General features: G+C 37.7%; 1 protein-coding gene across 3 annotated transcripts in view; it reads right to left on the bottom strand.

Moving 5' to 3' along the window:
- The window catches only part of ece2b (endothelin converting enzyme 2b), a 53066-nt gene that overhangs the window by 4754 nt on the left and 32080 nt on the right, over positions 1–16232 (bottom strand). For all 3 annotated transcript variants that reach the window (XM_056756687.1, XM_056756688.1, XM_056756686.1), the window contains 12 exons: positions 10271–10395; positions 8807–8953; positions 8638–8700; positions 6265–6453; positions 2819–2961; positions 2486–2600; positions 1882–1992; positions 1628–1726; positions 1400–1477; positions 794–897; positions 561–671; positions 386–453 (listed from right to left, as the gene is read on the bottom strand). In XM_056756687.1, coding sequence (XP_056612665.1) covers positions 386–453; positions 561–671; positions 794–897; positions 1400–1477; positions 1628–1726; positions 1882–1992; positions 2486–2600; positions 2819–2961; positions 6265–6453; positions 8638–8700; positions 8807–8953; positions 10271–10395 — 1353 coding nt within the window. The remainder of the gene's footprint in view (positions 1–385; positions 454–560; positions 672–793; positions 898–1399; positions 1478–1627; positions 1727–1881; positions 1993–2485; positions 2601–2818; positions 2962–6264; positions 6454–8637; positions 8701–8806; positions 8954–10270; positions 10396–16232) is intronic.

Raw genomic sequence — 16232 nt, 5'->3', positions numbered from 1 at the left:
AAAACTAATTGGTGAGGCACCATTTCAAAATTTTGTTGAGATTTTTTTTTTAAATAAATATAAAAATAAATTAAAGATATAATTAAATGCAAATATAAACAGCAACTAATTTGACCAAATATATGATCCACGCAAAAAAAATCCAAATTAACCTGGAAACTAAAAACAGAAAAACAAAAACTGTTATAAAATATGAATAAAACTACAACAAACACTGACAACAAAACTATAATTAGTCTGGTCCAAAACTTTACTTTATATCATCAATTTTCTAATAATGTGCATTCAATGAACAGTGAAAAATTAAAAAATGTACAGAAAGATCTCTTTCGGAAAAACAATTCACAAACAAATCTTGCTAGTCTGTGTTTGTGTGCGTGCTGACCTTGATCATCAAATGCGTGTGTTAACTCATGACCCATGACCACACCAATGCCACCGAAGTTCAGAGCTCTGTGAAACATACACAAACATCCATGATCAGCTTTAACACACTTGTCAACAATGCAACAAAGATACACGTTTTAGGCAAGCTAGCTAATTCAGGCAGGACTGCTCACTTGGGGTGATCTTGGGCGTAGAATGGAGCCTGTAAGATTCCTGCGGGAAACACAATCCCGTTCTTGGTTGGCATGTAGTATGCGTTCACTGTGGGCGGGGTCATACTCCATCTACAGAAGAAAAGACTCTGTCGTCATTTGTTGGCAGACATCTTATACTATATATATAAAATAATAAAATCTTCTGTATAACACGCGCGCACACACACACACACACACACACTTGGACTCACTGGTCTTTGTTTGGTTGCTTGCGGAGCTGGTCGGCCATCACTCGCGCTGAGAAGTTGTAAAAGTTGATCGTGTTCTGGAAGAAGTTGTCCTCCATGACCTCATACTACAGGCAAAACGCATCACACTGTGCATAAGCTCAAACATTTTAAATATTAATGGATTCAATAATTTAATGTTAGTTTTAAATATCAAATAATTCAAGTATGGATAAAATATCATAATTAAAGAAATGCTTTAATTTTTTTATCTGGTTTCATTCTAACAATATAAATCTCTACTGTTGAAAGCACAACTTCACTGTTAAGACTTTTTTTACATTTAAACAGGAAAAATCAGATTTTTCTTAATCTGCTGATGTATATAATATGTAGGATAGTTGCTAATATTAATAAAAAAAAGAACAAATAATAACGGCTGAATTATTCTTTTTTAATGATCCCGAAAATGGGAGGATTATGCACTAGCCACCTTTTTCTGCGTCAGAAAGAAGGTGTAAAATAGTCTTTTTTTGACGCAAATGGACCTCAGGCAAAAATAATTTTAGTTAAGTTAAGGCACTGAATAATAAAACAGAAGAAAGTAGCACTCTGCATTTGTCTCCTCACCCCATCATACACGTCATCAAGCTCTTTGGGGTCCAGAATGAAGTCTGGAAATCCGATCATGTCGTATATGGCATCTGCCTAGAGTCAGAAAAGACACTTTATCCTGCATTTCTTGGCAAAAAACACGTTAACAGTTAAGCTGTTTTCGCCAGATTGAATCTCAGACAAATCCCAAAGTTTTGCTTATCCTGTCATGCGGCTGTCAGAAACGCTCTCATCCGCTCTAACCTTGTCTTTGGCAGCCTGTCGGGTCTGTTCATCCATCCAGTTCAAGTCATCCAAAGCTTCTTTGAAAGCTGTGCGGATTTCATTGATCATCTCCTCCGCCTGTGTTTAGAAAGACAGGATGAGGTGGCGCTCATTACGCACTGCCGCCACATGGGGGCAAACTCATATCATGAAATTCTCTACACAACAATCTTCAGTATATGTCAGATGAGTTGAAAACTTTGTTTAGGTTTTTAGAAATGTGATTCACTCACAATTTCTTTGCTTTCCTTGTCGAAGGTGGCTTTGACGAAAAGAGCACCCAATGCAAACCCAAGAGTGTCGTCTGTGTTTCCAATGCACGTCTGCCAGCGTGGAGTACAAGACTGGACATAAAACATATTATACATAACCAGACAAGACATAACAACCAAAAACATGCAGTCATAAAGTTGTCATAAATGTTTCAAATGCACCTATATTCTGTAAACATCATTTTTGTTTTGAGCAACATTATCGGGTGAGTCAATGGTGACAGAAATTTCAGTTTTAAAGGGACAGTTCATCCTAAAATAAACAGTGTGTCTTCATTTACTCACACTCAAGTTGTTCCAAATCTGTATAGATTTCTTTATTTTGATGAAGACAAAAGAAGATATTTTGAAGAATGTAGGAAAGCAAACAGTTCTGGGGCACTATTGACTAGCATTGTCATTTTTCCTAATATGGTAGTCAATGGTGGCCAAGAACTCCTTGGTTACGAGCATTCTTCCAAACACATTTCTCTGTGTTGTTCATCACAACATATACATTTATACAGATTTGAAACAACTCGAGGGTGAGTAAATCAGTTCCTATTCCTGAAATTCACACACATACCTTCTTGGTGCCATAGAGGCTCTCTAGTAGCTTATCCTGAGCATCCTCAAAGCGCTGGTCAAGACTGGATGCTGCTTTCTGTACCAGGTTCCAGATCATGTAATTATTCAAAAGACTGAAAATGGAGAAAGTGTCAGAAACGACAATCTTCTTGTGTGTGTTCATTTATTTATTATGAGAGCGAGCACTACAGAAGTTTTAAGAGGGAAGACGTATTAATAGAGAAACAAATAAGAGGTAATAGAACTGAATGTTCTGACCCACAAGCTAAACACGCAGAGGGACGTCCTCTGCCTGAACTCTGATTGGTTGTTACTATAGAGACAGATGTACCTGCGCTCGGTTTTGTTGATGAGCTCTGAAACCTGTTGCAGGTATTCCTTAGCGTAGACCACCACGGGCTCAGTCTCATTTAACTCCAGCGGCGAGAGGGCGGAGTTCATATAATCCAGCCAATCAACGGCCGGAGCCAAGCCCTGTGACCAAAACAACACAACGTCAATGTCAACAACCTCATTCGTCAATGTGTTTCATTCTGATTTACCATTAAAAAGATTGGATTTATAGGGATAGTTCATCCCAAAATGGAAATCCTTACATCATTTACTCACCGTTATGTCATTCTAAACATGTATGACTTTCTTTCTTCTGCACAACACAGAAGAAGATTTTTTGAAAAATGTTTGTAACCAAACAAACGTTGGACCCCATTGACTCCCACAACTGAGACATTTCTCAAAGTATCTTCTTTTGTGTTCCACAGAAGATTCATATACACGTTCTCAATGACATGAGGATGAATAAATGATGCTAAAGGATTGTTATTTTTGCATGATCTTAACATTTAATGTAGGCTTAAAATCATGAAGTAAACTTACAATTAGAAAAAGCGAAAAATGAGCGAAAATTTGATATCAGATTTTAAGTGATGCAGAACCCTTCTGGGAATTTATGAAAATCAAGAGAGGAATAAAACCAGCATCTGCCATTGCGCAGCAGCAAAATACATACATCTGTAAATTTTTAAAGGCATTTCATATACAGAGGGTCTACACAAAGATATACCAGGCGAGGCACAAAATATGTCACAATTTGAACATACACAGAGTAGTTCTTTCCATGGTCATGCAAACACTTTTCTTTGTCTTGTTGCAAGCATAACAATCTCTATGAGCCACTGCATGTTCAGATCCGCGCTCTCGTAAACAAGCAGCAGGATAGACCCAAAAACCTGCATATTTGCATTCCTCAAACCCAGATGCAGTTTTAGCCGATGTGCCCTTGGGAGTCATACAGCAACAACCTCCATCATAAACAGACAGTTAAAAGCCACTCATTCACATCTTTCTCTGTAGGAAGAAAACAAATTAGCTGTATAAAATGGATCTTTAGTTTTATGAGGTTATGGTTGAGCTGGGATAATTTTTTAATAAACTCAAAGAGCAAAAACTTGGTCACCCTTTATTTTAAGGTCCAATTCTCGGTATTAATACAGTAAACTACTAATTTGTTGCTTAATAATAGTTAGCAAGGTAGTTGTTAGGTTTAGGTAGGATAAGGGAAGTAGAATATGGTCATGTTGAAAATGTGCTACATAAGTACTAATAAGAAGCCAATATGCTGAAAATAGGCATCTAATAAGCAGCTAGTTAATAGAGAGAATTGGACCCTATACTAAAGTGTTACCAAAGTGTTTTGATGCTAAAAAAGAACACTTAACAATATTTTAGTGACTCACACATGCTTGGATGATAAGAGCTGAGATACAACAAAACCTAATATGGCATTACTTTAGGCTGACAGACATCAGATCGGGTTTGCCCACATTTACTAACTATCTGATGCACACAATACTTTTTCAGCATTTGTATACTGATTACCAACGCAACATTTTTGAAAGTTTTTAGGGAACATGTTTTTCTCAAATTATGGAGTCAGTTAAGAATTGAACAATGCAAGACGATGTCAACTGTTTGCAATATTTGTTGCCGCTAGTGAAATTGCACCCTGCAGTGTTTGGGTAAAAGGTCTTGTGAAGAGTAGAAAGCTGAAATGGAAGAATTCTCACAGGCGTCACATCTTTGAGCTCTTCGGCTGCCAGAGAAGGAAATGATATGAATATATAATGTATCAGCCTTCCAGATAAAGACTGTGGAATAAAGTTTCAGTGCATAGTCCGCAGCTTACTCACAAAAAACACCTTACATTTTAACATCTAACCTGTTCATTATGCTGTGACATCTGTCAAATCACATGCAAATGAAATATGTTATGTTGTTTTTTGCCGTTTGATTGCACAAATCAGAATAAAGCTCAACCGTTCCTGCCAACTTTTAAAGGTCTCTTGGGGTCATTTAAAGGCCACGTTCTAGACGATCTTAATTTTCAATCTTTAGTTATTGTGTAATGTTGCTGTTAGAGCATAAACAATACCTGCAAAATGATAAAGCTCAAAGTTTAGTGCGAAGTGAGATATTGTCTTTAACAGAATTCGCTTTTCAAGGACTGCAGAGAACTCTCTACTTCCCAGGTACATGATGTCACTATTCAGAGGTCTTCCATAGAGAAGAGGAAGAGCCGCTAGTGTAGTGTTTGCTTATCAGAGAACGTACACATGTCACTGAGCTTTATAAATATGAGGTTTTGAACACAAAACCTCATATTTATAAAACATGCATAAACATATATTAAACTGCTATAGCAAATAATGACCTTTAAGAGAGAGCAGACATTTGATATCAGGCATATTTTAACCAGTAGGTGATGAACCGTTATGCCCACCCCTCCACCCCCTATACCTCACTGTACAGTTGCTCAGCAACTGTTGCCACGGAAATCGCAGGAGCCTTCAAAAAACAAAAGTCTCCTGAATGCAGGTGCAGAAATAAAAAAATCTTAATAATTAAAGCCGAAGAAAGAATATTAGATTCAAAGAGAAACAAGTAGAAAATGTCCTGCTGTATTCTATTAAAAAAAGAAAGAAAGAAAGAAAGAAAGAAGGGAAGGAAGGGAAGGAAGAAAGTAAAGAAAGAGAGAGAGAGAGAGAGAAAGAGAATAAGAGAGAGAGAGAGAGAGAGAGAGAGAAAGAAAGAAAGAAGGAAGGATGGAAGGAAATAAAGAAAGAAAGAAGAAAGGGAAGGAAGAAAGGAAAGAAAGAGAGAAAGAAAGAAAGAAAGAAAGAAGGGAAGAAAGGAAGAAAAAAAGAAAGAAGGAAGGGAAGGAAGGAAGGAAAGAAACAAAGAGAGAAAGAAAAAAAGAAAGAAAGAAAGAAAGGGAGAGAGAAAGAAAGAAAGAAGGAAGGATGGAAGGAAGGAAAGAATGAAAAAAGAAAGAAGGAAGGATGGAAGGAAGGAAAGAATGAAAAAAAAAGAAAGAAAGAATGGGAGAAAGAAAGGGAAGGAAGAAAGGATAGAAAGAGAGAAAGAAAGAAGGAATAAAGAAGGAAAGAAGGAAGGAAGGAAGGAAAGAAAGAAAGAAAAAGAAAATAACAATTCTGTATTCTTGTCACACACACACAGTGGCTCTCCAGAGTTCTGCATTATTCATGAACTCGCTCTCCTCATATCTCACACAAGCATGTTCACAGCAAACACATATAATAAGCAATACGTGCTGAAACCCTCACTCATTAAACTGATTTAATGATACAATTAATTATCCCTAAAACTATTTTTTTCAAAAACACTTTCACCTGTTTAGTACACTACTACCATAAGCCTTTAAGACTTTAAGACTCCCATTAAACCCTCATCTCGCCCTCAGACATAACACACTCATACCTGCAGCTCAGCTATTGTGATCTTGTGGTAGATCTTCTCCTCATCTCGCCGCTCATCCTGAGGCACAGTGATGTTGGCCAGCGCAGTCTCAAAGTCCAAAATCTGCTGCATTTGACCCCGAGAGGAATTCTTGTCTCCTCCCAGTAACAAAGCCAACTCCACCATATAGTCCAGATAAGCCTTCATCACCTAAACACAGTGACATAAACACCATGATATTAACTCATAACATAACAGAAACATGCAAAAGTCAATCAACAAATTCTCCATGAGTGCAATTTTCTGCAGTTTCACACCAAAGAACTCCTTATTTTAAAACACCCAGTTGTTTGTGTCGGTCAGACCAGCGTGAAGCATGAATGAAAGCAAAAAATACCCTTTCCATTTTAATATAAAGATGTGTTTCCACTTTCTCAAGAAAACGAGACAGATTGAAAATAAAAAAGAACAAATACTGGTATTTTGGAGTATGGTCATATCTATTTAAGTGAAGATCTGAAGGTAAGTCATCATGCTTTCAGGTTTGCTTGTCTGAGTTACTTTCTCTTAGAATCAGGTAAAGTGACATTTATTACAGAATGGGATTGGAGGAGGCGGCATTTGCATTATCATTCTAGAAAGGGCAAAAAATGATATATGCCCCCGCAGATAAGAAGATCAATATTTGCTCCAAATAAAGTGTTTTACATTTAAAAAGCACAATTACTTGACGTTTATTTTGTCAGCTTTTGTAAACAGGACGTTTATTTTTATAATCATTGTTCCAATCATTGTTCCAATCATTTATCCAAAGTGACTTACATGTAGAAGACCATATCACGTTTTGTCAACACGCTAAACAGTATACAATGCCATGTTACAAGGAGGATTACAGCTGAAGCAAGCAAGGGAAAGAATGACCGACATGAAAGATTTTTTTACTAGACATAAAACACAGTTAGACATTGGTAAGTCAAATAAATGCAGAACAGATATGTTTTGAGCTGTTTTTGAAAGTTTTGAATGATGCTGCAGTTCGAGTGGAGGCTGGCTGTTCATTCCAACACAGGGGAACCGAATGAGTTAAGGTTTTACATTTAGACATCGTCTTTAGTAGCACAAGTTACGCTAGCTAGCAAAATTGTAACATCCCAAACAGCAGTATTATTGTTCCATAAAGATAAAAAAATATGTGCTTTCATCCTGGCATCAGTGTAAGGAAAAAGATAGTTCACCCAAAAATAAAAATTCTGTCATCATTTACTCACTTACTCGAAAATACACAAGAAAATATATTTGGAAGAATGTTTGTAACCATATCATTTCTTCAAGTGATGCGAGTTCTCTCTGGCCTCGTCTATGTACCCGCCCTGCCCTCTTGTTACCTCAATTAATTATCTGTTCCCTGCTTAATTTAGTTCCTTATTTAATGCCCTTGTATTTTCTGTCCTATGCTCGCTTGTTTTGTATTACCTTGTATTGCTAGCCTGTTTCCAAGCCATTATATCTTCTTCCTGTTCCTTAAGTCGTGTCAAAGTCTAGTCTGGTCTAGTCCAGTCCAGTCAGTAAGTGTCAAGTGTTATATTAGTTTAGTCCAGTCCAGTGTTTGGTTCCTGTAGTGTCTGTGATCTATTATTTTGCTGTCAGTGTTATTTTACCCCCTCGTGGGTTTTTGATTTGTGTTTGTTAAATAATTCATTGTTTCTCCCGCACCTACATTTACATTTGGGCATTTGGCAGATGCTTTTATCCAAAGTGACTTACATTGTTTTATCCTATACATTTTACATAGGTATGTGCAATCCCCTGGGATCGAACCCACAACCTTGCGTGGTTAACGCAATGCTCTTACCACTGAGCTACAGGAAAGCTACTGCCTGCGTCTGAGTTCTGTCCTTCCCCGATCCTGACAATTGACTACCATAACAGGAAACATCTACTATTGTCGATGGTGCCCCAGAATTGTTTCGTTTCCCATAATCTTTTAGACATCTTCTTTTGCGTTATACATAAAATAATTTATATATGTTTGAAACAACCTAAGGAAGAGTAAACGATGACTTTGGGAATTTTTTGGTGAACTATCCCTTTAAAATTACAAGTGGAACTTTTCTGTTTTTATTGATTGAAATACTGCAACGGGTGTTCAGTCTGTTCACAAATCTTTGTTTTTCTTCTTTTTGAGAGGTAATATAAACATTCACGTGGACATTTGACAGGCTTGTGCTAAAGTGCTTTAGAGTGTCCTGTGTTGACCGCCCGGCTGGAATGATGTTTCATAAATTTTATGATTTTCATCCCATCTGCCTACATTCTCTCAACCTGAACGCTATCCAGATTTTCGGTACTTAGAACACAAAGAATTGAGTTGTAAAATCAGCTGCCAGATGTTACCTTCTCATTTGTTTTATTGAGGTAATAATCTCGAGATGGCAGGAAAAGCCCTGACTGGTCAACCTGAGAAACACAGGTAAACATACATCTGTGTTAAATCTAGTCATACAAGTGGTAAACATATTACATATAATTTAAGAGAAAATATCTTCAACCATAAACTATGTACCTGAATGACATTGCTGTTGGAGTTTTTTGGGTCCACGCTGACACCCACAGTGAAGAAGGGCTGAGCTCTGTACGGTCCAGAGACTGTCTTTAAAACATCCATAAAGTTATCTTTATCCCAGGCTTCGGTGATATTCCAGCCCCCAGTCTGCACACACACGCACAAGAATAGAAATTGAATCCCTTTCCAGCAACATGATTGAGGTTCTTGACCTGGATTCTTAACCCTGAGCCTGGTCCTTTACACCAGGTAATAACATCGGAGTATTGGACAACCTATAACCTTCGCAATGCTCTATCGAATAAACTACAGGAATAACAATAGATATACTATACAAAAATAATTATATACGTTTTCTAACTTCCTAACAACCACTTGTCCTGAAAACAATAAGAAAGTAAAATGGTACAAGGTGGTGAGAGGAGAACAGGATCATGAAACGAGAATCAAACTTGGATCACCAGAAGTCCTTTGGATGACATATTTACTGCCCACTTGACCATCAGCATCGACAACATATTAAGTAAATAAATTGTATTGCTGTTTAGAATTTTGTAATGACATTAGGGTCCTACCTGACCACATGTGATCAGATCACCTGAGATAGTTTGCTCTCGGAGCGAAAGGGACATCAAATATCAAAGCCAATTAAATCCATCTCACCTCAGAGAATAAAACTATTCTCGGATCTCTCGACACTTTGAGGCTTCTAATGTTATTCGCTCAATCACTATGTCAATGACAAGAGATGCGAGAAAGAGCAAAAGATGAAGAGAAGGGAAGACACTTGTCACAAGTCTGCTCAAATGGTAGATCGTGACAAACCGTCTGTTCTTTTCTACCTCCGTTTTTTCCTATCATATTTCTTTTGAACCCTCCAGCGGACAGCTGCATGTGTGTGGGGAGGGCCTTTAATGAGCAAGATGAAGTGCTATTTGACATCGCTGCTTTGTGTCTGCCGAGATGGATTCATTTTCGGGAGTCTGTGTCGAGGGATAGTTTTAGAGATGTCTTATTTAAAATGGCTGATTCAGTCAGACGCGAGTGCATCACGGTGTCTACACCTTCATTATTTCAGGGCTTACTGATTTTCAGACGATGAAGTTGTTCTGCTAATAAAGGCAATGAGATCTATTTTTTGGAGACGCACGGCAAACCAATCGATACAACTCCAAAAGACTTCAAATTAATTCCATGGTCGTCCCACATATTTGCGTTCAGTGTGTCTCATTAATAAATGGATAAATATCAACTTTCACAGCTAATAGCTCATACATGGCATTTTGGGTGTTACTATAGGCATTTTTCTAAACAAACGGTTTCATTTTTTACAATTCCCTCTTACTTATATCTATATATGAGCTGTGTTTCCAACATTTTATGTGAAAATACGATTTTTGGCTCAACAATCAACCACAATACCACTAATTCTCCACACCAGAGGGGGCGCTGCTAAACACTCACCTTTGCAATCAAGTCGATGAGCGGTTGGGCTCCGAGCTCTTCTATTCGCTGTTCATTCAGACAGGAAAGGTAGTATGATTGCGTTTTCCTCTCTGCCTCACTACTTGAATTAAATGTGCCGTTCTCTGTGGAAAACATGGGAAGAACATTTATGAGTTGCACTGTGAAACAATTTGTTTACCGAAGATGAATAAGAGGATAGTTTACAAAAATCACAATTATGAGACATATCGTTAGAATTATAAGGTGCTATCTGACATTTTTGTCAAAATCGAGTTGAACTTTATGAATAAACATATTATTCTGTGACAACAATGTTTTTGCGTTGCATTGTGTACATTTGGAGACTTTTATCTACACTTTTTTTAAATGGAATGCAAAGTTGTAAGGCTTTTTATCTCAAAACTTCTCGGAATGCAGATTTTTTGCATTGTGCATTTTGGATGTGACATATCCGCTCAGAGAATGTATTTGTTAGTAGTATACTGACCCATCTGTCTATATTTAACTAAACAGTTGATGATAGAATTTAACCATAAGAAAAATATCAGTTATGCACAAGTTTTCTATAAAAAAAAAGGGAAATAGAAATGCGTTATGAATGTGTCAAAAATGAGACATGAAAAAGATTTCTGTGAATTAAAATGCACAAACCAGAACCAATAAAACCCAACAAATAGAGAAGTGATACCTCTTCCGAGAACAATAAATAGTTACTTTAATAGAATTTTCTTGTGTCCATTCATGAGAAATATGGATGTGACGATCCTGAAAATGGCACTTAATGACTTGAAAATGATGCAGTAAAAATAACATTTTAAGAGGGACCACACATGGGTATTTTTACATGGGTAAACCAAAGACAAGAAATTAAGAGATAAGAAAATAAAAACCTCACACAGCTAGGATGCATTGAGCAACATCATTTAGGTAAACAAACATGACAGCGGGGGAACAACTCGCAACGGGTCAACGCACATGGCCCTTGAACGGCCGAATGATTTTCTCCAGCTCTCTGACAAGTTGACAATAGGGTGCCCTGTGATTGGATCTCGCCTCGCTGCATGGAATGATGGAACACATGCAGATGCAATGCAGAGACGGTGAAATAAGGCTCATGTCATCCATCTTTTTAATGTCATCTCCATGGCAGCATTCTGGTGACAAAACGTGACGAAACGAATGAGCAGGGGTGGCTTTCATCTTCAATCACCTCCGCCATCAGTCGCAGTCAAACAGCGTTTGCCCTAGCAGCCAGTGGTGAATGAGGGGAAAAAACATTGCCGCTGTCATGCTAACTATTCGTACGAGAAATGGTGTGGTTGAGCAGACGTATCTGGAACAGGTGACTGGCAACTCGGAGTGCAAAATGGACAACAAAAATACAAACAAGTCAAACATATGAGACCTGCGTGTTTTACATTGTTTCTTGTCCATCAGTGTATTGTAATACACAAAACCATTAGTAGGTGAACAGTGTAAACACGGCGACTCTCTGGCACTGCTCAGTTTGTTAGTTTGAGCAGTCAGACCTGTCAGCCTCTGAATCGACCAATGGGCATGAGATTCTAAAATGAAAATGTTATAGCTCAAAGGTTACTCAAAGGTTCTTCATATTTGATGAGAAATTGTTTCATCAATAAAAACAACCTTTGATTGCAGATTTTGCACAACTGAGCTCAGTTTGTGACATTGTTGAGATCTCTTTAAAAATCTTAATGGAAGCATTTAGATTAGGTCTTTTCAAGAGAGAAATATCTGACACATAAGCAAAAGTTTGAATTTCCTCTCAATTTAATCCCATTCATATCTCCGGAAATAATTGAGATAATAAAGAGATATAACATTAGTTTTTTCCTTATTATAGATGGGGTTGAACTACTCTTTAACTCAACATCCAAATGTACAACATCCTAACTTCCTATAGGAAAATCTTAGGTGAGATCAAGGTTATTTCTCCTAGGCATCAAAGAGCTTAAATGTTTTGTTGAAATGATTTTGTATCTCAAATTTTTCTGAACTCGAACAAATGTCTCCATTAGAGTTTCAGAAGAGGTCTCAACACATGTCACGAACTGATCTCAGATTTGTCAAGTCTGCAATCACAAGTCAATTTTATTAGGGATCTCAATATTAACTGAAACATTTCTCATCAAATTTATCCAAATCTAGATTATTTTACCTCTACAATCTACATTCATTTTACAGCTCCAAACTCTTCATGAAATTTGACAATTGTCTCATTTGTTTCTGTGTTTTTTCCTTCCGAGCAATTTTAAGAGAAGCGTCTATAAAAGTCCTATTTGGCCCGATTCACATTTCGCATCTTTTCCACACTTATATTCTCCATTTTAAATGAATAGTGGGTGACTCAAGATGGAAATAGTTCAACTTTCATTCATCACATTTGAAGAGAGAAAGAGGCGCAGCTCGCGTTTTTTCCAGCGTGGTTGTAGACCAGAAATGTGAATCGGGCCTAAAACAACAACCAGCCAGGACACCGTAGCAACAACACAGCAACACCTCAAGCATAATGGCCGCAAGTTTCACTGGAATCAATTCTTAACAATTCAGTTTTACTTGTCACCCCTGCCGACTTCGGTAAAACACATTTCACCTTCAAGCATCTTTACGGAGAACAGAGGTTTGAGCAAATAAAGGCACACACAGACAGATATACAGGCAAACACCCACTCTCGAACGCACGGTTACGCTTATCCACGCTGTCACGTTAACATCACAACGATTGGTGCTCTCAGTTGTTGTCATGGCAATTTTTGAAAGAAGGAATAATTTACTCATGTGTCTGCGATGCCCCGTAATTAATAATCTACGGGACGATCATCCGTGTAAACAACCGCAAGTTACAAATCCCAAGACAACATTTTCATTTCCCGCACTGATTTTCTTCCTCCTCCATAGTGTCGTCGTCTCATTAGAGAGTGATTACATTAACACAGAAGGCAGAAATATTCAGGTGATAAAGTCTCAGAGGCAGAGCACCAACCCAATTAGCGGTCAGCAGGTCTTGAGAAAGGACACACAGGGAGAGAGAGGAATGGACTGCACGTCGAGCAGAATTCATTGCTGATCTAGCTCCATGTGGAGCATTTGCTCGTGTTTGTTTGTCTTTGCTGGACGAAAGGTGACAATCGACCGGGTGCTCATTTGTCTTTTTCTGAACGTCCCTGGGTCAGTGCAAAGCACATAATGCATTTAGATTAAAAAAAAATGTACGTGAGCACACACACTTACAGAAGCATCATCTGGCGTAACATTGCTTAAACCAAAAACTCTCTTTAGCATTCTCAGTCTGACTTTTCAACTCACCATTTCCATACACTGAATTATTCAACGATAAATTAAGCGACCATTTGATTTTGTGTTCCCTCATAATCTTGAAAATATTCGGGGCGCGAGCAAGCAAGAGGAATACAAATATTTTTTTTTTAATGTTTGGTTGTCCGTGTCTCTTCGCTTTGCAGTCACGTATGAGCTTAAAGTGGACAAAACTTTGTAGATTTCATTCACTTCTAGGGAGACAAACCAGAAAACATTGATGACTTATCTATAAATGTATTCAAATACATACAATATTGTGGCAGTGAGTAACACATACAGATGTGACAAACTAAAAAAATGAACCTACGAACACCCCAATCCAATTTTTAAAAGGAAACACATTAATAAAAAAGAAAACTTTAACCATTGCACAGTATTTTTAAAAGACAGCGGATCGTTTATAGGGCTGCAAAAAACAAGAACGGGTGGTTCATTTTAAAACTTAAAATGTATTCCTACTTTTTATTTTAAGCCGCACTGTAAAGATCACACTATTCATTTACATGCACACCTTATTATTAAAACATCATTAATTCAGATTAATTATAATGCATTCGAAACAGAAGCCCTGAGGCATAACACAATATCCGCACATTTGTTATGAATTCATTTTGAATGCTTAAAATCAGCTGTACCCTTGAAAAGCTCAGAACACAAAAAAAGCTCAACACAAGGGTTGTTCAACCTATTGTGCATCACTTTTGTGACGCATATCCAAGATTTACAAAATGGTTTGCGAGATTTTGTCAGTTGTGTGTGGGGGGTAAAATTGGTTATTTCAAACCAAAATGAAATTGGGGAATTGGGGGGAGGTGTAGAAAAGAGTTTGTTGAAAAGTGATTTTTGATGCTGAGATCCATTTTTATTCATATTTGGCTTTGTCCTTATTGTTAGGAAAGTGAAGTAAAGACATTAAAGTACAGGTGAGGGAGGGTGCACGAGATCAGCACATGACCCTGTTCAGATGTGAACCTTCTTATGCTTTCTTCTTTCTTTCTGCGGGAGTTGTGCAGGTTTTGTGACAAAAGTCATTAGGAAAATCTCTTCATTTGCTGTTCGCTGGAGCGTTGTGTTCACCTAAGCATGCTGCACATACAATGAGCTGTTTACAATCTCTCTCTCTCTCTCTCTCTCTCTCTCACACACACACACACTTCATTATCTAAACAAATTCATAAGCCAATAAAACCTGAACCGCAATCCACAAAGGCCTATCATATATCAGCAACATGAGATCGAATACAAGTTCATGTAAGTTGAGAGTTATTAAATGTGCAGAACATCCAAAGGGAAAGGGGCGAGAGAACTGAGCCAGACGATTGGCTGGCGCTGGCTGCGGGGGAGATGCAGCACGCAGAGTCAATTTTACTGAGTGTCACTGGGGCAGAACGCCTGCAGGAGCTTCAGTGTAAGAGTGCATGTTTAACATCAGAGAGAGAGAGAGAGAGAGAGAGAGAGAGAAGTTGTGATAAAATCCACGGCGTTACACTCATTTTGCACACTTACTCCTGCGTTACAAATACAGGTGCTTAAAAGGTTCTTCACACAATGCCATAGAAGAACAATTTTTGGTTCTATAAAGAACCCAGTTCGAAGAGCATTTTTTCGCCGCAAAGAACCTTTTGTGAAACAGAAAGGTTCTCTAGATGTTAAAGTTGCTTTATGGAACCAAAATGGCATTCTATGGCATTGAAGAACCTCTTGAAACCCCTTTTTTAAGAGTGTACAAGGGATTATTACATAAAGAGCTCGAGCCAAACAGGCCAATAATTATAGAGAAGAATGACCAAAAAACTAAATGATCTGCATTTCCTGAGGAGGATATAAGCGCTTGCAAGGGACCATGTAATGTAAATGTTGTAACAACGAGCATGCAAATACAGTACATAGAGAGCGAATGAATGATTCTTTCATCAAAATATTTCATCATTTATTCACCCGCATGTCATTCCAAATCTGTATGATTTTCTTTCTCCTGCAGAAAGCTTAAGATGTTTTGAAGAATGTTGGTAACCAAACAACACTTGACCCCCATTGACTTCCGCTGTATAAACACAAAACCAGACATTTCTCAAAATGTCTTCCTTTGTGTTCTGCAGAAGAAAGAGTCATTTACAGGTTTTGAATGACACGAAGATGAATAAACGATGACAGAATTATTATATTTATATGAACTGTCCTTCTAAATTCCCATTAATTTCGAATGTTTGATATAAAAATTTCTCATGCTTGGTGTCAAGAATAACTCATCCTGTATCATATGTGCTATGTATGATACTTACAATCGTGCGGAAAGGCCAGTACTTAACAGTTAGCAACCATCCGGAACACCCTATCAACCATCTAACAATGCTATAAAAACTATGGCCTTTCAATTAAAAAGCACCCTAGCAAGAATTCAAGCCCTATTTGCACAGGATTAGTATTATCTGACGACCTTGTATGATTTATAAATTACATTCCCAAATCTGTATTTCATATGGCGCATTCGCACAGGATAAGTGAAGCCTGTGATTTTACTCAAAATACTGATTTATTTCCCAGATGTGATGGCAAGGCTTTGCGTATAGTTTGTATAACCTATTGTTGAAGGTGTTTAATGATATATGACCAGACCTGT

Source organism: Triplophysa dalaica, chromosome 9, assembly GCF_015846415.1.
Source record: "Triplophysa dalaica isolate WHDGS20190420 chromosome 9, ASM1584641v1, whole genome shotgun sequence".
Lineage (NCBI taxonomy): Eukaryota > Metazoa > Chordata > Actinopteri > Cypriniformes > Nemacheilidae > Triplophysa > Triplophysa dalaica.
The sequence above is the reverse complement of the archived record's forward strand: the minus strand, read 5'-3'. Positions and strand labels throughout refer to the sequence as shown.